We start from the raw sequence: 27742 nt of genomic DNA, 5'->3' as shown, positions 1-27742 counted from the left end.
TATACTAGCCCCTATATGCGCGCACATGGCCTCGAGTCACACAAAGTGTTCTACGGAGTCTTGCACGCTTTAATTCGTTTTGAATTACAAACTAAAAAGCGTGAACTCACAAGAAATCGTGTCCAAAAGCCCCTCCCCTCTCTAGGGGCCAGAGTTAGATGACAGATGATGCGCACACTCACTGAGCGTGAGCGCACCAGTTGAGAACAAGCGTGCGTGCGCGGTGGAGACTCGAAGAGCGCTCGTATACTCTACGAAGAAGCGCACATAATACACTATAGACTACTGCAAAAACAGATCACCACCTGTGGACTACTGGCAATGGAGTAACAATAGAATCTTGAATGCACACAGTAGGCTACATGTGTTTTTGCTGTTAAATCGGGGGCAAATTAAGGATTCAGCAGCACGTTTTTTTCCCTATATACCAAAAACATACAAGAAAGAAAATGTGGAGGTACACGAACTTGTTCATCTGTCTTCTTCTAGTTTTGTGCCAGGATGCCACTGCTATGAACAAGGTAAGTCAGATCCAATTCCCCAAACACACAGATTCTGCAACCATCCTGAATGGGATATAGGCTATTGTGGTGAAATGTAAACCAGAAGAAGTTGAATTTAAATCATGTTGTGTTACATTCTTTCAAATAGGCTACCTTTTATGTCGTAGCCTATAGTCTACGTCATAGTCAGGTGTATATATATGGTTCAGACAAATAGGTGACTTGACAAATAACTAGTTAAACCTTTCCAACGAGCAGGCGTTAATTTTTCTGTCTCTCTCAAGTAGACAGATGTTTAACATCACGTGCCAATTTTTTCCCCTTCCATTTGAGCTAATCCTCTAAATGACGGCTTTGGGGTCACCGCGTCACATCAGACAGTGGAGTAGGCAACAATATCCCATGGGTAACTGGCTGGGTTTATCAAAATGATACCTCGAGCGTGGCGAGGCATGGTGCCAGCGGAGAGATGGCACCTAGCGAGGTAACAATAGCCTAATATCTGACCGTTGTTGTTTGCACAGCTGCTGCGGACTCTACCCCCCTCTGTCTCTCTCTCTCTGAAGTCTTGGAAGACCATCATTCCCCCCGAAGAGAGTCTAATAATGATCCCACGTCTCCTAGAAACAATAGCCTACATAATACAACAGTTATGGAAACATCACCAGTCCACTGTGTAGTGTAGCCTATCTGATATCAAAGACACCCGTTGAACTGCATGGCTGCATGGTCGACTCTCGTCTGTGGTTGCTTTAATTGCCTGGCTGTCTGTGATTGAAAGTACTACTGTGCTGTATTGAATTATTATAGTGTACTGTACAGGCCTTGTTGCATCAGGCAACCAGACTATTGCCCGACTTTATTCCGGATAAACATTCTGTATAAACCTTTTGTGACGTCACGTGGCATCGTGTGACGTCATGTGGATCAAAACATCATCATGATACTGTAGGCCTACTTACTTAGCGAGCTATACTCGAGGGAACAATGGGAACACTTGCAATTTCGCACATTGCTAGTTAAAGTTTAATAGTAAAGACTGCTGTAAGACTAGACTACATGCAGGCAGTTTTGACAAGAACATGCTTTATATGAATATGTTTTCTGATTGGTCTACTGTCCAAGAGCAGTGTGCGCGTGTGCTTGTGCTTGTGCGTGTGTGTGCGTGTGTGTGCGTGTGCGTCTGTGCGTGCGTGTGTGTGCGCGTGTGTGCGTGCGTGCGTGTACTCATGTGAGAGAGAGATAGAAAGAGAGAGGACTGAGGAGGGGGGTGGAATCCTCAGGTTTATCTCTGGTCTAACTGGCACACAGTGCATGGCATTGTGTTTATGGGCAGCTACAGGGCAAGGCCATGACGCCCAGTGTCGTGGGAACAGCAGTGGGCACCGGCCTGTTGTTTGGGTTGTAAACAAGCCGCAGGAATACCACCATGAGGTCAATTAGAGGACAAAGACAGAATGAGAGATGATGGGGGGGGAAATGGATGCTCTGCCCGCCTGACTGTAGCAGTGGTCCGTTCTGTAATTCAGAGGGACAAGCATATGGCACTCAAACTGCATGCCAGGATTAAGGGGGTTCAGTCATGTGTGCAACTCAGATGGGTGATACTAAACACTTTTTTCACGGTTATTTGCCCAAAGAGAAATCAGGGTAACAAAACATCAAAAAGCTCCACAGCCTTACTCTCTCTAGACTAGCACACATGGGCAACATATTACGGCCCGTACGTGGGCCGGACCTCAGCCCCATGACCATCTCAATCCGGCTCTCCAAGTCCTCAAATGAACCCCCAAAAATCGACATCTTAAAGAGACAGCAATTCGTAATTAGTGTATGTATACCATTTGAGTACATACCTGCATTCCATATATTCCACATCCGTATACTCGAATGTTAAATGTTTATAATGGTTTTGGGTTTTTTTTAGCAAAAGGGCCGATGCACACCTCAGAAGGCTAGTGACAAATATTATTAAAAAGGGTATCGTTGAAAAACAAAGAAAAGGTCCCGCACACTGTCAGACACTTGCCAAAATGTTGCTCTTTATTAGGTCGACGTTTCTGTCCTGATCAAAGTCGTACGATATGTCACACACGTTACCGCAGTGAAATTTGTTCTCCGCATTTGACCCATCTCTTGGAGCGGTGAGCAGCAGCCAAGGAGCGGTGAGCTGCAGCCGTGCCGTGCTCGGGAATCATTTGATTCGTTGATTTGACCCCCCCCCCCCCGAATCCAACCCTTTGATGCTGAGTGCCAAGCAGGGAGGCATTGGGTCCCATTTTTACAGTCTTTGGCATGACCCGGGCCGGGGATCGAACCCCCGACCTCCCAGTTTCAGGGCGGACACTCTAACCACAAGGCTGGTAGATGAAGGTCTAAGCGACCGAAACGTCAACCTAATAAAGAGCAACATTTTGGCAAGTGTCAGTCAGTGACAGTGTGCGGGACCTTTTCTTTGTTTTTAAAAGATACCCTTTTTAATAAATGTTTATAATGTAACAGAGAAACAGAGTAGTGTTGTTCATCCTCTGGGGTCTGGGGCATGAACGCGCTTTGCAATATAGCCAGAAGTTGATGAGATACAGTATGTTGTCTGGGACCAACGACGTGGTGGATGGAGTCCGAAGAAGAGCCGTGTGTTCGAAACGTCGCTGGGCCCACGCCCACGCCGGCGGGACCCAAAACGAAACGATGCAGAAAGAAAGGGAGCTACAGCGTGCAAACTCTTATTCTATCTCTACGTTTTGTAGTTCAGCACCTATAGGCCTTTAAATGAAAACTGGATGTGTGTCTCTTTTGATCCTCGGTGGATGGTCAGACATCCTTAAAGCCCTGCCACTAGCGGGGCCAAATACACACCCACTCACAGTACTCTTTCCCTTACTTTCCCTGACTAACATTATGGACATGGCCATGGCATGGGGCCATCATATGTCTAAAAGTCTCCAGACGTTTAGACATATGAGGGCATGTCTCCCATATTTCCTTCCACTCTCAGTCAATGCTCTGTCTCACCCAGAAGACCATTGACTGAGAGTGGAAGGAAATATGGGAGACATGCCCTTGACATTCTCTCTTTATCTGTACTGTTGTGCCGTGGAGATTTGAAAACACACAGTAAAATGTAACAACTTCCTTACACGTTCAGACTTAAATGAACACCCAGGACACACACGCACGCACGTGCATTCGTACACGCACGCACGCACGCACGCCCACGCACACGCACACACAATGTATGTTAGTCAACCAATATTGCAGCCCAGTGTTGATCAGAACTCATTTTATTGAATTACTAGAGAGGCTTACTAAACACTAATAATGAACCTATCAAAAAATGTGCTTTGCATGAAGACCAGCATGACTTATTGGCGTGCTGCCTCCTCCCAAGTGTTATAAAACAGGACAGCCTGAATTGTCCTATAATATTAATGAACTGTGTAGTGTGTGAAAAGATGCTTTCCCCAAAGCTTGGAGCTTTTGCGGGTCTGACATCTGTTGTACAACAAAAGAGCATCTGGAGGAAAAACACTGGCAGCATCTATCATTCCATTCATGACTGAGGCCACCAGACACACACAAGTGATTAAGTGAAAACAGTTTGTGGATTTTAATGGATTATACGATTGGCTATTATACCAAAGATAGATGAACAAGAGTGACTTGCATGTGTGTGCAATGCATGCCTGCATGCATGTACTATCTTTTCACGCTTTGTTTATTACGCTTGCTCTCTCTCTCTCTCTCTTTTTCTCTCTTCCTCTATATCTATCTTGCCATCTCCATCTCTCTCTCTCTCTCTCTCTCTCTCTCTTCTGAGAGATCATGTGATGATGACAACTGCAAAGTTCAGAGTGTAGCTGGACCTATAAACAGAGCCAGATGGAATGTAGAGGTGTACCCCCAAAAGCACTGTGCTTTGTCTTCAGCTAATTAACAGTCCGGCGCTAATGTGCAGTGGTGGAAAATGTACTCAATTGTTTTACTTAAGTAAAAGTACCAATACTGCAATTTAGAACTACTTCGTTAGTAAGTAAAAGTAAGGAATTGAAAATGTACTAAGTGCAAAAGTATCGGCATCAAAATGTACTTAAAGTACTAAAAGTAAAAGTACTCATTGTGCAGAATGTGCCATTTCACAAGTTCAAAATGTGTACAAAACCTATTGAAAATAGCCGATCTACAAGCTCACAATGCGTCGCAACACACACATTTTCAAATGGCCGAAATGTATAGGGTTGAAGTGGTTAATGTATGTTTTCTAATCAAAATTAAAATCTCCAAAGTAACTATAGTAAGTAAAGTTTTCAAATAATTGCAGTGAAGTAAAAGTAAAAGTAAAATTTTGGCTCTGAGATGTAGTGGAGTAGAAGTAAAAGTATTGGAAATTTGAAATACTCAAGTACAAATACCTCAAAATTGTACTTAAGTACAGTACTTAAGTAAAAGTACTTAGTTACTTTCCACCACTGCTACTGCGATCTCATGATTTATCTCCAGGCTTCTCCGATTCAGCCCCATTGAACTCCGGGTTGATCTTTTACGATAGCAAAAGTATATTTATAAGCACCACTAATCAGATTAAGGACAAAAGTGGACTGCCTCTACTGGAATTTAATTGGACCACGATTTGTTTTAGGCCCAGTTCTGGAGTGCAACCCAAAGACATGAGGACTTAGTAGCTCAAGGTTCAAGGCTTCCATTTTTATGTTCACATGCTCTTGGCAGCGGTGGCCGAACGGATTGCGGAGCGGTCTTGATACCGGAAGGTCGCCAGTTCGAATCAGCGGTCCGACACGTTAAAATTACCACCGCTGAAGTGCCCTTGAACAAGGCATTGAACCACTACGATGAAATGTTCTATGAGCAGGGCCTGGCTGGAAACAAGTTCTTGAGCTTAGCCCAGATACCCTGGGTAAATATAGTAATCATTTCATTTCAGTACAGCAGTGGCAACTGGCAACCAGCGAAACTATTACACTTGGAGCTTCTTCAACAGTAATAATGAAATCGAAATAGTTCGGTAGTCAAAATAGCCATTTCTATTTGACATTTTTGTGCTGTTGTTTGTATGTGAATTCAATGGTAGTAGATTTGAAATATATGGTATGGAAACAGAAAACAGAATGGAATTACACAGCTGAGTTAAATTGTTTCACTTAGCCTGCTGTGGCAGTTAAGATTCCATACCTGTCATAACAGGAATAATAATGGGCCTAATGTTTATGCTTATGACACAGTAGAAATGCCGGAAGTGAATTTGTGCCAATGGATGCCTGATTCGTCAAAGCTGTGGTGGTTGTTTTTTCACTAACACGGTTGCGGCCCTGTAATTACCAAGTGGCAAAACACACTTGGCGCTAAAAGGGAAGGATATCCTTGTTTATATAAACCGCAAGGCTGTAGATATCCCAGGGCCTGTGCTACTAGAACCACAGTCCATTACAGAACCACCTCTGCTACTGTCACAGTCTGCCCAATGTGACTAACTAACATGAGGCACTGGTCCTTGGTACTCCTGACCACAATAAACGTTTCACTTTATCAGTCAGTGTGTTTTGGTGACTGAAGCCTTCATCCAATTATCGAATCAAGCTCTGATAACTAAGCAGTAAGAGCTTACTGCTTAGTTATGTCCCTTCCTCTTGTGGTGGAAACGTTGTGCAGAGGTTTAATTGTGTTTGAGTGTCTTGTATTTTTTGTCCCTTTCTGTTTTCTTTTTTTACCTGAGAGACTTGACCTCATGCACTCCAGAGGGAGCATTGCATGAATGAATGCTCTCAATTCTGAGCATTCTGAGCAGCTGTCTGCTCTGAGGTAGCTAGCAGAAGACACTGGTCAGTCAAGTTGACATGCCAGTACTGTGAATGAGCTGGGGAGAAGACTGCAATTGTTCTCCCCGCCAGTTTCTTTATTTGATTTTTTTTTTTCATTTTTATAATTAGGACAGAGGGTTGCCATATCTCTTAGTTCCAGCGATACAGCTTGGAGTAGCGGGTAGCGGTGTTGACAAAACAGAACAGAGAGTTGGTGACTCAAGTGTCCAGGAGAGTCTGGTGTTAAATCTGGCAGGAATTTCTCAACCCAGACTTCTCCATCCCGCAGAGGGACTTAAAGCATATTAAGCTGATGTTGCTATGGCACAAGGCGAGGGCTGGGCCCGCTGCGGTGGGGGGCTGAACAATAAAGCGCCGCCGCAGGCCAGCGGGCACAACCTCACATTTAATCTGCTAATCCATTCTGTTTTCATGTGGCTGTAGCACTCGTCTAAACCATATGCCTTTTCACTTGACCAGGGTTAGGATTTGATTTGAGCCGTCCCGGCACAGAGGGGTCCTTTGCCCCATAATCAAGAACCCTTGCCAGTGCTGTGCTGTGCGTGTATGCACACACTCCACCTCCCCTGCACCCCCCCCCCCCCCCACCCCCCTCAAGACCCCATCACTCAGTCCACATTCCTTAACTAATGAGCCCCCACCTCTTCTACCTCCATTGCACCTCCCACCCCAGCCTATTTACTGTACCGCAAAAAATATCATCTTCTGAAGTAGTTATTGAAGTAGCCTTGTTACCTTCTTGAGTGCAAAGCGTGTTGAGAATTGATGCTTGCTTTCCATGTAGTTGGGCTTTCTTTGAGAATTAAGTCATATAGATGACACATTGAGTATGCCTTAATCTAGTGTTCATGTTGTCATCTAAAAATGAATTGAATTTGGAACCAGTGCAATTTCCTCAACCAATTCCTGTATCTTTTCACAGGTTAAATTATTAACTTTTTTTGAGTGGTGCAAACCACTCCAACAACTGGCTTTGTACCCGTGTACCCGTGTTTGTTCGTACCAAAAAAACGAGCATGGTTGCTATGGTTAGCAACCAAAAAAACGAGCATGGTTGCTATGGTTAGTATGTGACGTCACTGACATCACAGATATCACGTCAGAGTGAATCAATCTCTATATAATCAATCTTTATAGTTATTCCTCAACAGATGTTAGGCATAGTGGCAAAAGATCAGATTGGAGATATTTCACTTTAGAAGATGATATGGAAAAATCAAAAGACCCTGAATTACATAGAAATACCTTAGGGACATGTAGAGGAATAGATACAAATACTGAGTAGTTGCACCACTCAGTTCACACGGGTGTGATTTTTTAAAATCTCATCTAACCTTTATTTATCCATGCAGGAAGGAAGCCCATTCTCCTTCACAAGGCAGATGGCATCAACAACAGCTTAAAAAACAATTAGCCTTCTTGCATTCTCACTTTCTCACACGCACACACAGTCACACACAGTCACACACACACACGCACACACACACACACACACACACACACACACCACACACACACACACAAGCACACACACACACAAGCACACGTGCGCGCGCCATTGACATTTGACATCACAATGTCAAAGCAGAAACAGATCAAAGTCCTGTACACATGGATATCTTTCATTGTTGTTGATCATATTTCCCAACTGCTGCACAGACATCCGCTGGTGAACTCTCGCCGTCCCCAAACAAACTAGTCCTGATGTCCCGTGTTGAGACTGTTAGGCAGGTCCAGAACACGACGTGGCAGCAGGGGCATGGACTCAGACCAAGCCACGCTTCAAAGAGGTAGGACAGAGACAGGCAGAAATTCTTTAATGAAGAATCTCTGTGATGGTGCATTCTTCTCCACTCTGAGTGGTACCACATGTTAGGCTTGCCCTGGGGTTTATAGAGATCCCTAAATCTCAGCGCAAAGAGATGACAGCCTATATAAGCTCCCTCGGTGCAGCCTGGAGAGGCGAGCCCCAAAGGTGATGGGAGATGAGTTGAGCATCGGTATAGGAGCACAACGCATTGGCTCAACAACATACCGTAACCCACGTGAACCTCTCTATTCTGGAGGGGGGGTGCTTCGCGAGAGAATCGCAGGTCTACGGGCTTGCAAATGTGCCGTGTTGCTCCAACGCGCTGTGAGCTTCTAGATCGGCTGTTTTCAGCGAATAGATTTGATGTAGAGGGGGAAAAGGAACAGAGCCAACTCGGGTCAAATGTACTATTGGTAAGCACAGAGGTTTAAGTGGATGAGGGAGATACTAGGGGTGTGCTGAAATATCGATATGGCGATATGTATCGATACGTCCTCCCGCGATAAATAATCGATATTGATTATTCAAATATCGATATTAAAAAAAAACTCTATTAATTTAGTGTTTGAGTGGTGCAACCACTATAGACAGCTATGTGTGTGTCCCTCCTTGTGTCCGAGCACGAAAATAGCATTTTTTCAGTTCCAAGTATTTTGTAGTTGCAGATATCGTGATATATAATATCGTTGATGAAATTTCATACAATATATTGATATATCGCAAATATCGCAATATATTGAATATCGTGATATTATCGTTATCGAGGGCCTAATATCGCAATATATATCGTATCGTGAGGTACCCATATCGTCCCACCCCCCTAGGAGATAGCCAGGAGGACTAGTGTGTGTCGCAGCAAGCGATACATCACAAAGCATGATCTAAAAAGGGCCCTTTGGTCTTAATCTAAAGTGATGACAATGAGTGGGGTTCAGTGTAAGTAAACAGCTCTTAGACGGAGCACACAGGTCTTTGGGTGACCAGTTGCTGGCGGGGATCAAATGTGAGCTTTGCAAACACCGTGGGCCACGCCCACTTTGCCACCATAAATCAGTGTCTGACAGGAAGATGGATGCTGACAGCCCTTAGTGGAGAGGTAGGCCTATACACAAAGCTTTCAGTGGAATGAAGTCACACACACACACACACACACACACACACACACACACACACACACACCAATACACCAATACACCAATACACCATTATCAATGGAACATTTACTCAAATATACAGTAAATCCATTGTCTCTTAAACTGTCTGAAATAAGTTACGGATGGATGGATGGTCTTGTGTGTAAGATGTGTACGCTACGGTATATACAGTTCAGTGACAGTCCAGTCAAAACGTAGCAGGGTACGTAGCAGTTTTTACTTTGTATTATGGTCATGGCACCAATATGAATTGAAGATTAAGCCATGTATGAATGAGGCACCATGGCTTTACAAAGCGTTTTCATTTTATGTGGGGCGGGGGGGGGGGGGGGGGGGGGGGGGGGGTATCCAAAACCCAGTTGGTGATAATAGTTTGTATGACTTAACCTTCAAACGAGGGGAAGCCCGTGGTTATTGTTCCGGATCACTTTTCCTTCCCCTTGCCTTTGTTTCCCCTCCTAAGAAAATGGATTTATTATTCATAGATGTCCACCAGGAGACGAGGAATAATTCATACCAGTGGAACAAACTCTCGGTCTGACTCAGACGCACCACTGGGAGAAGAAAACCCCCAGCTGAGCATATATCTTAATAAGTTGTTACATTACATGGGATTGTGTATTAGTAATAACAATGAAGGTCGTATGTTTGGTCCACTGATCACTGGCTTGGATACAATTACATTCTCAGAATGCCTCGCTAGCTGACGCTGCACAGCCCTGGCTGCTTGTGGAGGAGCTATGTATTGTACACCTCTCTTTTAACGTCTCCATTTGCATGCCTGGCCAAGGATGCGTCACTCTAAAGTAGTGAGTAGTGAGGAGGGATATATGCAACAGCTATATGAAGAGTTGCTGCTGGCCAAAATACAGATCAGGTAGCATAGCATGTGTATCCACGTTTTTCCCCGCCAAGGTACTGGGGCTCCTTGTGTGTGTGCTTTGCTTACTTCAGGCCGTGTTGCCATGTCTGCTTATTATAAGCAACCTTTGACTTGTTTTATCTGTAAAGTCACTTGCAAATAAATTATTGGTAGTAGCTGGTTCATGTTTTTTTGGGCTTGATTCTAAAGTGTATAGTAGTTGCTTATGGGCTTGCTTCCTAATGTTGTTTAAAGCAGTGGTTTCCACAGTTCTTCACATCAAGGAACCCCAGATTAATATTAATTGTCCACAGACATCCATCTAAACATATTTTGTGCCTTTTAAAAAACAATGTTTTTAAATGTTTTTAAATAACGGATGTACAACCTCACAATTTGTCGCTGTGAGCTTGTAGATGAGCTATTTTCATTTGTGCTTGTTTTCATAGACCTGGCCACTTGTTTCTCTTGCAAAACTGGCAAAACAGCGAGAGAAAGAGGAACTTTCGAAATTTGCACACACAAACGCAATGCACTATGGGCTGTAAGAAAAAGGTGAATAGAATCTAGCATGCAAGGCTTGAAAGTATGGCCAACTAAAAGGTTTACCCCCCCCCCCCAATTAAGAATGAAGTAGTTTATACTAACAGACTACAGATTTTGATAAGGAATCTGTTTTCATCAAGCTGTCAAGGAGTGCTCGACTTCAACACAGCTGTTTAATGGTTAATGTGGTTAAACGCTAACGTGACATAGATGCGTTCCAGGTCTCAATGGATTAAATCAACACATTTTCACCTGAGAATCTGCATGGCACAAGAATACGTTTTGCTTAGGGTCCTAGCTTCTTGTGGTCAGTGATTGTGAAGCAGTTTGTAATATCATCACTGACAGACAGAAACCTACTCATGCCATCATATAACAGTGTCGCGCAAAAGTAGTGAAAATAGCTACATCTACAAGCTGTGCAAACTATTGTTGAAAGTTTAGGAACGGTTTCGCCTATAATGACATGCCCCAAAACAGGGACGCCGGGTTGAAAGTGGTTAGGTCTGTCTGTGGGTTCTATAAATATTTAACCACAGTATTAACAACTCGTCGCTGAAATACAACTACATTGGATGTGTGTGGGAACACAGGGCTCTTGTTTCCATTTCCTGAAACCTTTTTATTTGTTTTATCAAATGTTTCCTCCCGACAGCGGCGATATTCAGTCATCAGTCAGAGGTGCAAGATAACTGATCTACAAGCATGAGCTTGTAGATCTGCTTTTCTTTTTTTTTTTTGAAAAATGACAAATCTTCTCTTATGGGGCCCCCGGGGCACAAAATCTATTCGAATGGGTGCCAAATGCATATCAATGTGGGTGTCCTTGACAGGAAAATAGAGGGTATGCGCATGCATAAAGTGAGTTTAACGTCGTTTTAATGCAATCAGATAGGACTTTTCTGTTTGGATGTATGGGCTGTCATGGACAGAAAGTCGTTTTCTGCCACTCGGTCAGTAGGCATAACTTCCGGGTATGATGATGATGTCACACGCGCATACCCTCTATTCAACCCCCCCCCCCCCTTCTTCTCGCAATCCCTCCTCCAGATCTTCGGGGAGACCGAGCCGGTGCGAATGACGTCGGAGGGTTCGGACTGCCGCTGCAAGTGCATCATGCGCCCGCTGAGCAAGGACGCGTGCGCGCGCCTGCGCAGCGGCGCCGTGCGCGTGGAGGACTTCTACACGGTGGAGACCGTCAGCTCGGGCTCCGACTGCAAGTGCTCGTGCACGGCGCCGCCCTCGTCCCTGAACCCCTGCGAGAACGAGTGGAAGATGGAGAAGTTGAAGAAGCAGGCCCCGGAACTGCTGAAGGTGAGGAGAGGAGGGGAACTTAAACCCATTTAGGCCTGACGTAAAAAAAAGGGGAAAAAAAGGCTTCTAAATTTTGACATTTTTCTGAAATACCTCATGTTTCTGTATCAGTGGTGCTCCATATTTCATGCCAAGGACCCCAAAAATGATATGTAATTGGCCGCCGACCCCCATCTGAAAATATGTTGTTCCAGGAACTCCCAAAACGTTAAAAAATAGCGGGGCACTCGGTGCCGCGTTATGAGCTTGTAGATCTGCTATTTTTCAATAGCTAAAGTATAACATAATGCTTGAAACACCAAAAGGGGTTCTACGCCCAGAGTGGGTTTTAAATGCCAAGGCGGGACGCATCCCAGTGGGGTTTTTCTTGTACAGATTTGATGGTACCATATCATGAGTACAGGTACTCACCTTGAAAAGTGGTTTGGATACAATTTACAATTTAGGCATTTAGCAGACGCTCTTAATCCAGAGCGATTTACAATAAGCAAGAACAAAAAAGCATGTCAATACATCACATACAGTACATAAAAAGTAGTTATCATGAAACATGCGTAAGCTAAGAACGTAACAGTGGAATATCTATATAATGAAAACTGTATATATAAACTATACATACTATACTATACATATACTATGAAGTGCCATTAAATGCAATTCTAGTGCTGTCTCCGTAACATGCTATAAGTCTGTATAAAATGCTATCTAAGTCTACATAAAGTTCTATCTAAGGGGCTAGGGTAAGTGCTACGGGCCATGATGGTGTTTGAAAAGGTGGGTTTTGGATGGTACTAGAACTTAGCCTGGCTAATAAGCCAGACTAATATCACACAACACTGTCGCGGTATATCAGTCTGGGCTGGCTCCACTTGGATTTCATTTCCCGGGGGGCGGGTTCAAACATTTTCTCTTTGACGCAATTGGTCAGAGCTACTGTCAGTCAAAAGTCTCAAGCATTGAACGTCACTGTACCAAAGCCCGCCCATATTGCATACCGTGTCCCGATTGGTCCGACCTGTTCTCGATTGTAGGAAAGAGGCGTGCTACTGAGCCTCGCCAGACCGAAACCCGCTGGTAGGCAACTTTTTTTTGCCAACGGCTGATTCGGTCTGGTTTATTAACCAGGCTAACTAGAACTGTGGTTCGCATCCTATAGTGAGTCTACGGAACACTAGCATATTTCAAACAATCCTCACGGACCACCTACACCTACACCTGCCCACAAAAGTATGTAGATAGGAACGCATTGGACCACAATGGAAACAATGGAAGCCTCCAGGACCTTTTTTGTGTGTTGTCCTTTTATCATAAATGCTTCACTGTACTTTGTGCAGTTTAAATCTCTTGACTAATACAGTATTGAATGAATCAATCAATTTATTTAAACATTTTTAAATGAATATTTACCATTAATAATAATGTTAAAGCTGAATACAAGCTCACAACATTAGTAGTGTCCAGTGGATATATGATGATGCAACTTTGTTATGCCCAACACTATTATGCCCATATGGACTGATGAAATATTATTTAAACGTATCGTTGATACTTTTAACAATAGGTACAATATATGTTTTTTTAAACAATTGAAACCATTTCCCGATGGAACACTATGCCATGAACCACTAGTGGTCTGCGGACCACTGTTTGAGAAGACAGTCAGAACAGGGTAGAACAGGGTACCTTCCATCAGATGTTTCTTCAATTTAGTCCTATATAACACTGCACCTGCTCTCAGCACTAATAAGACACCCATCCCCCATACACATAGTGCAGCCTTGGACAAAGCTGAGAGAGGTGTCTGTATATAGTAGAGAGTCTTGGACTGCACCGCAACTCGGCAGGTAACATCTGTGGCTTAAATGTGTTATTTGTATGCATGGAGTAGTACGGCCATTTACTGTCCATCAGTAGTGTCCAGTGGATATTTTTTGGTACCCACCAAGACTGACCAAGAGATATACAAACGTTAATAGAATCGATAATTCGATAATAATCTGTCTTGTCTAAAAGCTAGACTTACAATATATACTACATCCCAGGACATCTAACCTAAGCCAATGACTCTTAAGTACTTGATCAGATTATATAGGGTGCAGACAGAAACAGTGATATTCATTGTGGACAGATCAGTGTGCTTGTAAGGCCGTGGGAAAGGCTGGCCGGAGAAGGGAAAAAAAATTATAGAACCCTAAATCCCCATCGAGTTTAAAGGTACCAAAGGTCATCGCTCGCCCCCACGTGACCTCTCTAATGTGTTATCTGATCTAACATCTGCGGATACCATCCGAGCACCGCACCGTATGTAAAGCACACATTAATTTTTCACATGGCAGAAAAGAGTATGCACAGTATGTACCATATGAAAATAAGAAGCAGATCCAGATGTTGGAATGCCATTTGGTCCAGGGGGCGATACCTATAGTTTTAACCCAATAACGTAAAAGGCTCATTTTTGATGAGCGATTCCTCCACACCATGGCACAATGTGCAGGAGATTGATTGATTGATTGATTGAAAAATGTATTAACAGTTTGCAGAATTACAGTACATTTCAAGCACAAACTCAATACAAAGGCTGTTAACTGTGAGTGGACGACCCAATTAAGCATTACACTTGTTTCCAATAGGGTCCACAATGTTCAATTCATCAACGGAACGAAACTGCAGGCTTTGTGTAGGCAGTTTTACAAGGTGTTTCAGAGGCTGAATGCACAGGCCTCCCCACTTAACTGAACAAAGAAGTCAATAGAGTTAATCATCAAAAGTGTTTTTAGAGGTGGAGAGGGGAGGGGGGGGGGGGGGGTGTTATTGGCTTCCGCACACATGGACCCGTCAAACATGGTTGGTGAGTACAGGGTCATTAATTAATGTGTCTCTCCCGTTCCAGCTGCATTCCATGGTGGATCTTTTGGAGGGGACCTTGTACAGCTTGGATCTAATGAAAGTCCATTCTTACATCAACAAAGTGGTCTCCCAAATGAACAACCTGGAAGAGGTAAGATGAAAAACCCTCCATAAACCGGTAACATGGCCCCATTTCGACCAATACGGTCAATACACTCGTATTATAGTAACATAGTAATATTGGTATAGTCATAGGAAACCAAAGCATATTCTTCTCTCAAAGTCTTTGTTAGTTATCCTAAATGAAGCTGTGTCCGCTATTTGGCCATATAAAAAGATTTATAGTCAATTCTGAAGGTTAAATGACAACTTTAGTTTTTTTCAACCAAGGTTCATGTTTTAGGTTGTTATTAGAGAAAGTAAAAGATGAGTGTTCATTTTTCTTCATTTGCTGCTTTCTTTCGTTTTACATGGGGCTAAATATGTATTGTTTCGCCATGATATTTTGTAAAACAATACATATTTAGCCCCATGTTCGAATGCCCCCACCCCCATGTCAAAAACCGCTAAAATCCCTAAAACGAAAGAAAGCAGCAAATGAAGAAAAATGAACACTCATCTTTTACTTTCTCTAATAACAACCTAAAACATGAACCTTGGTTGAAAAAAACTAAAGTTGTCCTTTAACCTTTTTTGTGAGAAAACCAACTGAATTCCAGAGATTGACTTAAGAGTACTTATTAACCGTGTCCTCTTATGGCATTCAGTATTCAGAGTTCCGTTAAACCCTGCGGCTACGATAGTAATGTTGCTGGGAGAGACTTGTCATACCAGTGTTTTTTATTTGATATATTTTGGCATTTTACAGTTAACAGTTGATTAATCACGTCGGACCAATCCTGGACCGGAGTGACTTGGACTTCAGTTCAATAATAAATCAAACATCATTAAAAGGCCAAGAAACCAATAAGTGTGTACATGTGCAAAGAAACAGTACACACACAGCAACAGACAAAAGATGCACTAACGCTCAGTGTGCTGTGTTCCTGTGAGTCCCTGACACGAGCCTCACAGGACATACACAAGGACACGAGAGCTAGGAACATTTTGAATGTCTTTCGTGTGTTTGCAGGAAGCGCAGGCCCTCCGCTCTTCCCCTTCGCCCTTTTTCTGAGCAGCGTGAGCCGAAAATGAATCATATACAACTGTATTCTTCTGAGAAATCTATGTTCTTGTTTGGCAGACGATCAGACGAACCTCACGCGCGAGAATGACTTTGTTCGAGATAGCATGGCGACCCTGACGAACCAGTTCAAGAGATACGAGAACTACTCCAACCTCATGCTGAGCATAAAGAAGGAGATCTCCAGTCTGAGCCTGCAGCTGCTCCAGAAGGACTCCAGTGACAACAAAGTCCAGGTTGGTTGGGTGTCTACAGAACACCCAATGTGTATTTGAAAGGGTTTCACTGTTTATTTTACACTGTTGAATGAATCACTTGCGCTGCGAAGTTCAGCCACCTCCGAACAGGGGGTGGCTGGGGGGTATGGGGACGGGGGTGGGGGCGGGGGGGGGGGGGCGGGGGGTGGGGACGGGGGTGGGGACGGGGGAGGAGGATGACTCCGAAAATGTGTCAAAAAGACAAAGCATTAGCTGATTGTACTTTAAGAGCAAAGCATTTAAGTTAATGTATAGGGCTCCAGATTTTGATGTCCAGCTTTGAGGGTTTGTGCACACACACACACACAAACATTGCGTTAAAGGGGAAAACCACCCATTTTCAACATTTTACTATGTCATTAATATACCTTAGAGCTGTTGTGTGGAAATAATAATAAAAAGTCCCCCCATTCTGTGTTTCCTAGAACTGTAATTATGAAAAAAATCATTAACATGGTGAAACACATCTTGATGACATCATCAAGATGTGTTTCACCATGTTAATGATTTTTTTCAGACCTCTAGTTCTAGGAAACACAGAATGGGGGGACCTTTTTATTATTTCCACACAACAGCTCTAAGGTATATTAATGACATAGTAAAATGTTGAAAATGAGTGGAATGCCCCTTTAACACAAACATTGAAAACGAAGGCGAGGACGCAAGCTGTGATTGACCAGAATGAGATGATGTGTGACGATAAGAGCGCCCCTCACTTCACACCCGTGTGATTTTATTTCTTTGGGTTCAGATGTCAGAAGAAGTGGAGCGTTTTGGGCTTCAGTATTGTATTTGTTTATTCATAATGGGCAGAATGTTGCTGTGAGAAGAGTCAATATTTTAAAATCTCAAATGAACATGGTGATGCTATCCACAAAAACCTGCAACTATGTTGAAAGGAATGGTCTTAAGATGAGTAATAACTGGGATAGTAGGCCATAATGTGCATTACTGTCATACCAGAAATCCCAGGAGCAGGTGCTTATCTTCTTTTACGCTGAAACTCATTTCTCATAACATACGGTTGTTAAAATAACGTTTTTGGAATACCTGGAAAGTGGTAGAAACTGGACCAGACTGAAACGTCTCCTAAAACACAGCATTTATACAACTCAAACACTATAGAGCAACAAAGTCTGGCGTCAATATCGGTAGAGGGCGCAAATCCACAGGTTCATGTACTTTTTATTTGCATTGTAATCCCCATAGGGGGATTTTAGATCGCTTCAATTAGGAACTTAGTTTGAAAAATACACAAACCATCCAGGCCGCTTCACTCATATGGATATGAAGAATCAACTGACTGAGAGAAAACGCTATTGTTACTGCTGCTGAATTAGTTACATTTTCGCTAGAAACAGACTGTATCGTATATGAGTGACTGACCGTCGCAAACGATACAGAGACACCTCCCTGACAATAACGCCGAGACAGCTTGTTTATCATTGGACCACAACGCTTATATGAAACGATTTTAAGATGAGCCCATGTTATTCTCCATAGAGCAATTACTTCCGTGAACCAGGGGAATCGAGGGGACGAGCGAGTGACGTCAGGACTTCGGCGCTCTATAGCAATGTCCCAAAACCACATTTGTTCAACTGTCTATACTCTATAGCCTACAAACTGTAGGTAGAAAAAGTAAAATGAGCAAAGTCCTGCAACACTGTTCTTGCACAGCATTGCATTACGAATGTTTCGATCCTGCTGGATCGTTAGAGTAACCAGCGTCAATATGTGTGCACACTACAGATAAATTACAAACAGTGTGCACGCGTAAAATCGTGAAAATGCGGCACAAATCTTTGAACATATATTCTTTCAGAAGACTTTTTTTTTTTTTTTTTTGCCGTCAGACCTAAATGGGTTAAACACAAATCCACAGGCCAATATTGACACCATCCGTCACTGACGCAACCCCAAATGTCAATGTTTACAGCACACCGGTGATGGGAAAACCAAGGAGGCCGTAAAAGTTGCCAACAAAAAGCCTCCTCCCAAGCTGCCCAAGGAGAAGGTCATAAAGCCCAAGAAGGAGATGGTGAAGCCCAGTAAAGCCGCCAAGCCCGTCGTCCCCACAGCCAAGGCCAAGGTGGTGGTTGGCAACCAGCCCGGCGTGGTGAGGGGCATCACCTATTACAAGGGCGATGTCATAGACAGCACTGGCGGGAAAGGTAAGCCAACCCCCCCCCCCCCCCCCCCCCCCCCCCCCGACCTCCCAAAACAGAGGAAAAAAACCATTCTGTTTTCACTTAAACTGAGTTTGCACTCGCCCTCGTGTGTGTGTGTGTGTGTGTGTGTGTGTGTGCGCGCGCGTGTGCGTGCGTTGTATGCATGAGATCATCTTTGTGCCGTCCTAATAAATCATATTGTTATTATTACTTGAAGTGATTCAAATGATATGATTGATATGATCCTCGACACATCTTGTGCTAGATCAGCACTAGATCAGTCTGTTTGCTAGATGGGAGGCAAATCAAGGGCTTCATTGGATTGATTTCATTTCCAACAGAACGGCGCCGTAAACATTTCCAGAGTGTGTGCATGGTGGTGTGTGGAGGAACGAGACCATAGATCCGCTACGTACTTTGCACTGTTGGCGAGGAGGGAAACGAAAGCAGGAATCTGCTGCTGTGTGGCACGGAAGGTCACCCTTAATACGAGATTTATTCCTGTGTTGTTTTAAACAAAGCAGGTTCTGCTTTAGCTGCAGGATTGCGCCGTGTCGGTCGGTGCATATTCAGCAGGGCAGGAAATCCAAATCTTTTTTTGACAGAATACATTTGGAGATAAATGGAATGCTGCCTCAGTGGAATGCTGCCCACGGCCGTGACATGCCCCGGTCTCACTCCTCACACACAATGTACAGTCGGGTGCCACCGATATTGTCCCTTATCATTTGACCCATTTAGGCCTGACCTCAACATTTTTAAAAATCCTTCTAAATCCTCCAGTTTTCTGAAATAAATATTTTCACGATTTTTCAAAAATAGCAGACCTACAAGCTCGTAGCGCGCCATGAGCTTGTAGATCTGCTATTTTTCAATAGCTAAATTATAACAATGTTTAAAACACCAAAAGGGGTTCCCGCCCAAAATGGGTTAACTGTCCTTTTGCGCAGATCACGCAAACCTCAGCAAAAAGAAAAGGACAATATCGATGGCCTCCAACTGTAGATGAAAGCTGACAAAACATTTCCTGACTCCTTCCAATCCTCTTTAAGTCTAGTTGAGTGAATAGGTATGCTGCGTTTGCACAGGGCACACGCGCACAGCGCTTGTCACACCGCGTGTTCTGCTGTGCCTTTGCATGCCCGGCCAGCCAAACTAAACTCCAGCGGATCCCGCAGCCAGCTCTTTGTCAAAGCGGTGAAGAGCGATTTGGCCGCATTTCCATAATCTCAGACAGCGTCTGTTAGATGGGGAGTAAGGTGCAGACTAAAGGCACCTATAAAAATGGAGATTGAGATTCTTACGTAAGGATGTACTATTTATACACTTTCATACGGCACTCTGCGCTTCCAGCCGTCTCGGAAGATCTTCTCCAGCGCGTTTGTTCCTACAATATATGCCCTCGTCGGATCCTGCCGGCCAGGTAGTTCTCTCAGGCTTGCAGGAGAACGCATGTTGGCCAGATGCTGATGCGCACTGCCTATGTAGCGATGCCGTCTAATCCCCGCACATCTGTCTGGCAGCGCAGGAAGTCAGAGCACGAGGAAGAGAGAGAGAGAGAGTGCAGACGAGAGGGCGAGGGAGAGAGAGAGAACAGGCTGTCCCTCTGTTGACACTGTCCTCCATGTGGCTTATAGCGTCGCTCTCCACAGCCGGGGATGAGACCAGGAGGGGTTGTGGAATTCTGCATGTGAATAGGAAGGCAGCAGGACCGGCTGGGTAACAGGAGGGGATAGACAGAACAGGCCAAAGGAAGTTGGAATGGTCTCCGTGTTGCATAGCTAATGCTTTGCCTTTTGATGTGAAGTTCTGGAACGTTACAGCCGCAATATGTCTCCCCCCCCCCCCGATAGTGAGGCTCGTGTGTACATCCGTCTGAGAACGCATTATAAAACACCTTTAACTTTGCACACTGCAAGCATTTCTTGCTCCCCTTCAGAGAAACAGCATCTGACCCTGTTTGACACAACAGAGCGATGTTGAAATGAGCAAGCTAACTAGTGCAAAAACACGGCTTAGGGAGAGTCTGAGTTTTTAAGATTTCCACTTACAGTATTTAATTTCCCTGGCCTGACTCCTTTTTTCCTCCCCTCCCCCAACCCCCCCCCCCCCCCCCCCCCCCCCCCTTTCCTTCCCAGACCACTCTGCCAAAACATACACCGCCCACCACCACGCCAAGGAGAGCCAGTCAGAGGACGAAGGCCCCGAAACGGTCCTGGAAACATTTGAGGTCACGACAACTACACCCACGGCTGACACCACGCTTCCCGTCACCGTCACTACCGCCACTACGGCGTCCACAACCACGAAAACTACCCCACCCACCACCATCACCACCACTACTGTCGCAGCACGGCGGGAGAGACCAGCTCCGACCATTGTGCTGGTTCTGGACAACTCTGACAACAACAGCAGACCCATTCTACACAGAGCAGGTACGCGTTATTATAGCAACATAGACATCAAAGGGGGGCTTCAGCCCCTGCCCTTTTACCCGTCTGTAAAACAACTGCCCTTTCCAGACCACGAATGTAGAATTTACTACATTGTGACAGAAATGCAAATGCCACTCCTTACCAATGCAGCATTCATCAGGAGAATAGCTTTTTTCCCCCGAAGTCTCCTGAACGTGAACATAGTATTTTGCGTTGAACAGATTTGTTTAGAAATCCAATGTCGTACGCCGCATCTCCACCAGCTAAAGAGTGCTGTGTTGCGCCCCGAAAATAGCTGATCTACAAGCTCTCAACCAGTCGCAGCGTGACGCGTTGTGAGCTTGTAGATCTGCCATTTTCGCTATTTTTGTCCAAAAGTGCCCCCCTCTTACGGGATTTCAGCCCCTGCCCCTCAAACACTCTCTGCACTTCCCTGCATTCGACTGCCAATACAACGCTCCACTAATGAGACAATGTGCATTGTAAGCAGAGAGTGCAGTAGTAAAACGGCAATTTAGCACCAGATAAGAGCACAGGTTTTCACTGCCAAGATCTGCTGTGACTGTGAAATTTGTTGTTTAAAACTCATACAGAAGTTAATGCAAGCCAGGCCTCTCTCTCCAAAGCGTTGAGTTGTTTTTGGGTCTGCGTCTCCTTGGCAGGGAAGATCCTAGACTGCGAGGGGACTCTGGCATCCATCGAACAGCCAGAAAAGAAACACAGCTACGGGCGTAACGAAGGCGCCTGGATGAAAGACCCTCTGGCCAAGGACTCCAAGATCTACGTGACCAACTACTACTACGGCAACAACCTAGTGGAGTTCCGCAACCTGGAAAACTTCCAGCAAGGTGCGTATAACCGGCTTCGTTTAGCTGCATTTCTCCATGTTGTCTGTAAGCGTCACTGGAGATTAATTCATGTCGAGGGAGTCGGTAACCTCTGCGAGACTGATGTGCCCCTGGTGGAATGTTAAGGCCTCGTGGGTTGCTTCACAGCAGTGGGTGGGGAAAAAAAATCAACTCTTTCTTGCATGTAACCCGGACCGAGGAATAGGATTACCCTTCCGTAAGAGAGCCCGAGATGATCTCCCTGCCCTCATGGGACTTGGACTTTTGTTGATCTAGATGTGTTTGGACTCTAAATGCACTTGCACGCAAGGAGCACCCTGGGCTCTCTCCTTTCATATCCAGCAGGGTGGTGAGTTCACAGCCCCGTGCGGATGAGTAGGTATATCTTGTTGAGTATAGCTATGATGCTCGCTGTGGTTGACATGATGTGCGCTCTGGCCTTTCTTTTGTACTGGGCACAGCGGAGACGGATTAGTAGTGCGGGCAGGGGGGGTGGAGGTGCACCGCACCGAGTTGCTTTTGTCCATCACAAGGCTTTCTATTTCCATTAACCCATTTTGACCTGAGATCAGATTCTAAAAATGTCTTCTACATCCTGACAGTTTTCTGGAAAAGCTATGTTTCTATGTCAGTCGTTCTTCGATTTTTCAAAAATAGCAGACCTACAAGCTCGTAGCGCGCCACTCGGTGGCGCGCTATGAGCTTGTAGATCTGCTATTTTATAGCTATAAAAAACATATAGCAATAGCTAAAGCATGACATGGTGCTAACACCAAAAGGGGTTCCCGCCCAAAATGGGTTAACAAAATGACTACTTCCTGTTGTTGGCCAACCTGGGACAGTTGATGGGATGTGATTAGAATACGACGAGCGTATCCGTTTGTTCAGCGGTAACAGTTAAGACAACCGTGTCCCATGACAAGCCATTGTGTACACAGTCTGTGACTATCCAAACATACATGGTATTATGTCAGTGTGGGACACATACGACAGGATGTATCCAACTTGTCATAATATACACAGGATAAAGCTAACCGGCTCAGTGGCTCTTGTGGTTAGAGTGACCGCCCTGATGGGAGGTCGGGGTTCGATCCCCGGCCGGGTCATGCCAAAGACTCTACAAAATGGGACCCAGTGCCTCCCTGCTTGACACTCAGCATCAAGGGTTGGATTGGGGGTAAGTCCCTGCGACATACTAGCGTCATGTCCAGGGGGTGTACTTGTACATCAAGCTTCCTCACGCTACAGAAACAGGAGATAGGCTCCTGCCCCTATGGGCCTCATGGCTCGTCAAGGCTACTTACTTACTTACTTAAAGCTAACCGGGTGCATGTGTTTGGTCCGACGGGCATTAGTCCGACACCCTGCCCCAAAAACCTAACCTCAAAGGAAGCCACGGGTTGGTTTGAACCTGCCACGGGTTAGTTTTAACCCAGCCACGGCCCGGGTTAGTTGTAACCGACCACGCATGTCGGGAGCCATATGTTAGTTTGAACCTGCCACGGGTTAGTTTTAACCAGCCACGGGTTAGTTGTAACCGACCACGCATGTCGGGAGCCACATGTTAGTTTGAACCTGCCACGGGTTAGTTTTAACCTGCTACGCATTTCGGGAGCCACGGGTGAGTTTTAACCCAGCCACGGGTTAGTTGTAACCGACCACGCATGTCGAGAGCCACATGTTAGTTTGAACCTGCCACGGGTTAGTTTTAACCTGCTACGCATTTCGGGAGCCACGGGTGTGTTTTAACCCATTCTGGGCGGGAACCCCTTTTGGTGTTAGCATTATGTTATGCTTTAGCTATTGAAAAATAGCAGATCTACAAGCTCATAGCGCGCCACCGAGTGGCGCGCTACGAGCTTGTAGGTCTGCTATTTTTGAAAAATCATGAAAATATTTATTTCAGAAAACTGGAGGATTTAGAAGGATTTTTTTTAAATTTTGAGGTCAGGCCTAAATGGGTCAAATGATAAAGGACAATATCGGTGGCACCCAACTGTAAGTTATAACACGCCAACACTGCTTCTTGTGTCCCAGGCCGCTGGAGCAACCTGTTCAAGCTGCCGTACAACTGGATCGGAACAGGCCACGTGGTCTACAACGGAGCGTTCTACTACAACCGAGCCTTCACCAAGAACATCATCAAGTACGACCTGCGCATGCGCTACGTGGCCGCCTGGACGCTTCTGCACGACGTGGTCTACGAGGACACCACGCCGTGGAAGTGGAGAGGCCACTCCGACATCGACTTTGCCGTGGACGAGAGCGGCCTGTGGGTGATCTACCCCGCCATAGACTACGACTACTCCCAGCACGAGGTGATCGTCATCAGCAAGCTGGACCCCGGGGACCTGTCCATAAAGAAGGAGACCACCTGGAGGACGGGCCTGAGGAGGAACTCCTACGGGAACTGCTTCATCATCTGCGGCGTGCTGTACGCCGTGGACACGTACAACCAGAAGGAAGGCGAGGTCAAGTATGCGTTCGACACCCACACCAACACGGAGGCCATCCCGCGCCTGCCCTTCACCAACGAGTACAGCTTCACCACCCAGATCGATTACAACCCCAAGGAGAAGCTGCTGTATGCTTGGGACAACGGCAACCAGGTTACATACCGCGTACATTTTGTCGAACAGTGAGCACAAAGCCGTGTGTGTGTGTGTGTGTGTGTGTTCCAGATAAGCTTCCAGTACCCTTGCGTAGAGGGGAGCGCTCAGTATTTTTTTTGACAGTCCAGAAGCAGCCATATTGGATTCATAAGGACAAGGATGAACCTATACCAGCATTCCTGCGTATGCTAATCATGACACGTTGCAGTGTACCAAACAAGCACTGCTCAAACACAATGTACAGTACGTACGTGTGTTGGGATGTGACTGTATGTCGAGAATGGACAGAGAATAATAAACAAGGAGTTCTATTCCAAAAAAAAAAAAAAATCATTAAACAAATGAATAAATAAACGTTACCTCAATTTCATCATTCAGTGTAGCTGAAGTATCCAAAAACATCCAGTCCATAAACGTGTTGACAAGTTAGACGTTGTCCTTTAAACAGTGTCATGATTCTTTTGTATTATGTTTTGCTTTCGCCATCATGTTTCAGGTAGAATACTTTACGTTATCTCATTTTGGAGCAAAACTCTCCAGTTCTCTGCCCGTCTTATGTCAATAGCCTGTTAAAACACTTAAGCCTATTAGTTTATACTTTGTTGTACGACGGTGTTGTGTGACAAAAATAGCCAATCTATGAGTTTGTAGATCTGCTATTTTCATTGTTTTTGAAAAGTTTAGATGGGGTTTTCTTTTTGGTTTTTTTAAGATGTTTGAAATGTTTTGGCATTTCTTGAAATAAAATGTTGAAAAATGTTGAACATTTTATATGTTTTTTTTTCTCCTTGTTTGCCTAAAATAATAACATGCCCAAAATAGGGACACCAGGTTGAAAGTGGTGAACTCCATCCATCCATCCACCAAGCACTTTGATCGTTACGGTAATTTGTGACGTTATCCTCTTTCTGAGGACCTTTACTGTATACTATATGTTTATTATTCCGGCCTCAAAATGCTACCTGTCTTTCTAATATTCACAATGTTTTGGTCTGTTATAGTCATTTCTCATGTATGTACTACATCTTTTAGTGAGGATAGGGGATGTGCTGAATATGGTATCATACTATCATAAATTAAATGTACACAATTTAAGGGCTCAAGATCAATCCATTTATTTTAAAATGTTTTATGATGCAAGTTGTTGTTTTTCTTAATATTTTCACTTGTTTAAATCTCACGTATGAAAGCATAATGATTGTTATTGTATTGTTCATAACAATTGCAAAGTCACTACATTTTTATTTTTTATTTTATTTTATTCTTTAGTGTGTTTTGTACATTCTTACCCCAAGATCAAGAATTAAGACCAAATCTAGATAAATAATTAATGTGTGCACTCTACCATTAGCTAAACACAAATCTCCATGATTGCTTGTTTTTATTTTGTATTGAACCTTTATTTAACCAGTAAAAACACATTGAGACTGCGTCTCTTTTTCAAGTGGGACCTGGCCAAGCGGCAGAATACATAATTACACTTTCAACGCTACATTGTACATGTACAAGTTATACAACAGCCAAACAATAAATCCATGAACAATACCTCCAGAAGCCTCTAGAATACAGTACTCCAACAATAATACACTAACAATAACCGGGTACAAGAGCATTTGTACATGAATACACAAGTACATTTATGGACCGGAACCAAAAGAGGAAAAAAACAACAACAAATAAATATATGGGCATATGCGAGTGCTAGTACGCATCTTTCACTAGTGGGCTCTCAGAAATTATTCACTGTACAGTATCTAGCCAATATACAGGCAGTGATAAGCTTTAACCCATTTTGGGCGGGAAGCCGGGAACCCTTTTTGGTGTTTTAAACATTATGTTATAATTTAGCTATTGAAAAATAGCAGATCTACAAGCTCATAGCGCGCCACCGAGTGGCACGCTATGAACTTGTAGGTCTGCTATTTTTGAAAAATCGTTAAAATGTGCCTCAAATCTTTCAGAAAATTGTCATGATTTAGAAAACTTTTTTTTTTTAAATTTCGACGTCAGGCCTGAATGGGTTAAATAACACAAGTGGTGTGTTTGCCCTTGTGCACGATTCCTTTGTTTTTTATACAACCACTCGAATTTATTTGAGTGGTTTGTTGCGCCTTCTGGGATGATCTTGAGTGTTTTGTTAACTTTATTAAAAAAAAAAGGGCATGCCCGATTACAATATTCAGTACAGTAGCAATGTGTTTGTTTGCATTGTCTTTGTGTGTCAGTGTGTGTTTTATTTTTTATTTTTCACAGAGATAATAACGCTAGGAAATATTATGCTGCACATACAAAACCAACTGTGCTTTCCCTGTGCTATGAAATAAAATCATCCATTTTTAAACGCTTGTTGTGAGACGTCTTGAGCATGGAACAGCCCTGTCCTGATAGTAGTGATTCATTTCTTCTGACTTGGCTCTCTCAATAACAGCATTATAGGCCGTCTCTCTTTCTGATGGTGATTGGGGCAGCGAGCAATAGTTGTAGGTCCAGAAAGAAACCGGTTTGATCTCTTGCTATGACTATGAGCTTTAATATTTTGTCGGGGGTTTTTTATTCCCTTGATTAGGGTGACCATATTTTCAAAAGCCCAAACCGGGATCCTAAACCACTTAAGTCCTATTTAAAAAAATAGTCAATCTACAACTACACTTACATTGTAACCTTGAAATTCGACCGCAGGTCGCATTTACTATGAAATCGTGCTTTTCCCGTCAGTCAGTTGTTTGATTGATTGGTTGTGACATCACGTGTCATCAGGGATGGAGATTCCTGATGTATGGAGATGTATGGAAATCCCTGATGTCATCAATATTAACTGACCTGTTCTGACCTTCCATAATATGTTGATCCTTCCCCATCCATCCTTCCTCTTCGATGTCTCCTTTTGACTGATACCTGTCCATTTAAACTCTAGACAGGCCTGCCCCAAAGTTATTAGTGCAGCCATGCCCGGCAGCCGGCGAAAACTAGAGTTCTCAACAGGCCCGAAAATTAAGGTCCGGCCCTACACCTCGTCAAACCCAATCATGACACTGACCCCGCTGCCACCCTTAGATTTCAATATATGCCGCTGACCTGTTCTGACATTCCATATGTTGATCTGACCTCCTCAAACCCTGTACACTCAAGACTCCATATATGCATATGGTCAGTACAGAATTCATTCCATATGTTGATCTGACCCCCCGTGCCAAAGCGCCAGCGCTCGCCCAGCAGTCTGCTGTCACCCAGGCGGATATGTCGATCTGACCCCCCATTCCAGAGCGCCAGCGCTCACCCAGCAGTCTGCTGTCACCCAGGCAGATATGTCGATCTGACCCCCCATTCCAGAGAGCCAGCGCTCGCCCAGCAGTCTGCTGTCAC

General features: G+C 44.3%; 1 protein-coding gene across 1 annotated transcript; it reads left to right on the top strand.

The window, feature by feature from the left end:
- The first annotated feature begins 207 nt into the window (after positions 1 to 207).
- LOC306934019 (olfactomedin-like protein 2A) lies at positions 208 to 26168 on the top strand. Its single transcript, XM_079516429.1, has 8 exons — positions 208 to 521; positions 11763 to 12026; positions 14917 to 15024; positions 16125 to 16292; positions 18253 to 18487; positions 20623 to 20919; positions 21582 to 21767; positions 23805 to 26168. Exons 1-8 carry the CDS (start codon positions 450 to 452, stop codon positions 24407 to 24409), a joined length of 1935 nt encoding a protein of 644 aa, XP_079372555.1. The 5' UTR covers positions 208 to 449; the 3' UTR covers positions 24410 to 26168.
- The last annotated feature ends 1574 nt before the right edge of the window (positions 26169 to 27742 follow it).

This window comes from Electrona antarctica, assembly GCF_951216825.1.
Source record: "Electrona antarctica genome assembly, chromosome: 12".
In the NCBI taxonomy this organism is placed as follows: domain Eukaryota; kingdom Metazoa; phylum Chordata; class Actinopteri; order Myctophiformes; family Myctophidae; genus Electrona; species Electrona antarctica.
The sequence above is the reverse complement of the archived record's forward strand: the minus strand, read 5'-3'. Positions and strand labels throughout refer to the sequence as shown.

What these genes read in the sequence shown, in the direction of transcription:
- LOC306934019 (XM_079516429.1), top strand. Translation starts at nt 450, where the DNA reads ATGTGGAGGTACACGAACTTGTTCATCTGTCTTCTTCTAGTTTTGTGC. An exon ending in AGGCCCCGGAACTGCTGAAG is followed by an intron (nt 12,027 to 14,916) that starts GTGAGGAGAGGA and finishes CTCCCGTTCCAG; the next exon opens with CTGCATTCCATGGTGGATCT. An exon ending in AGACAGCACTGGCGGGAAAG is followed by an intron (nt 18,488 to 20,622) that starts GTAAGCCAACCC and finishes TTTCCTTCCCAG; the next exon opens with ACCACTCTGCCAAAACATAC.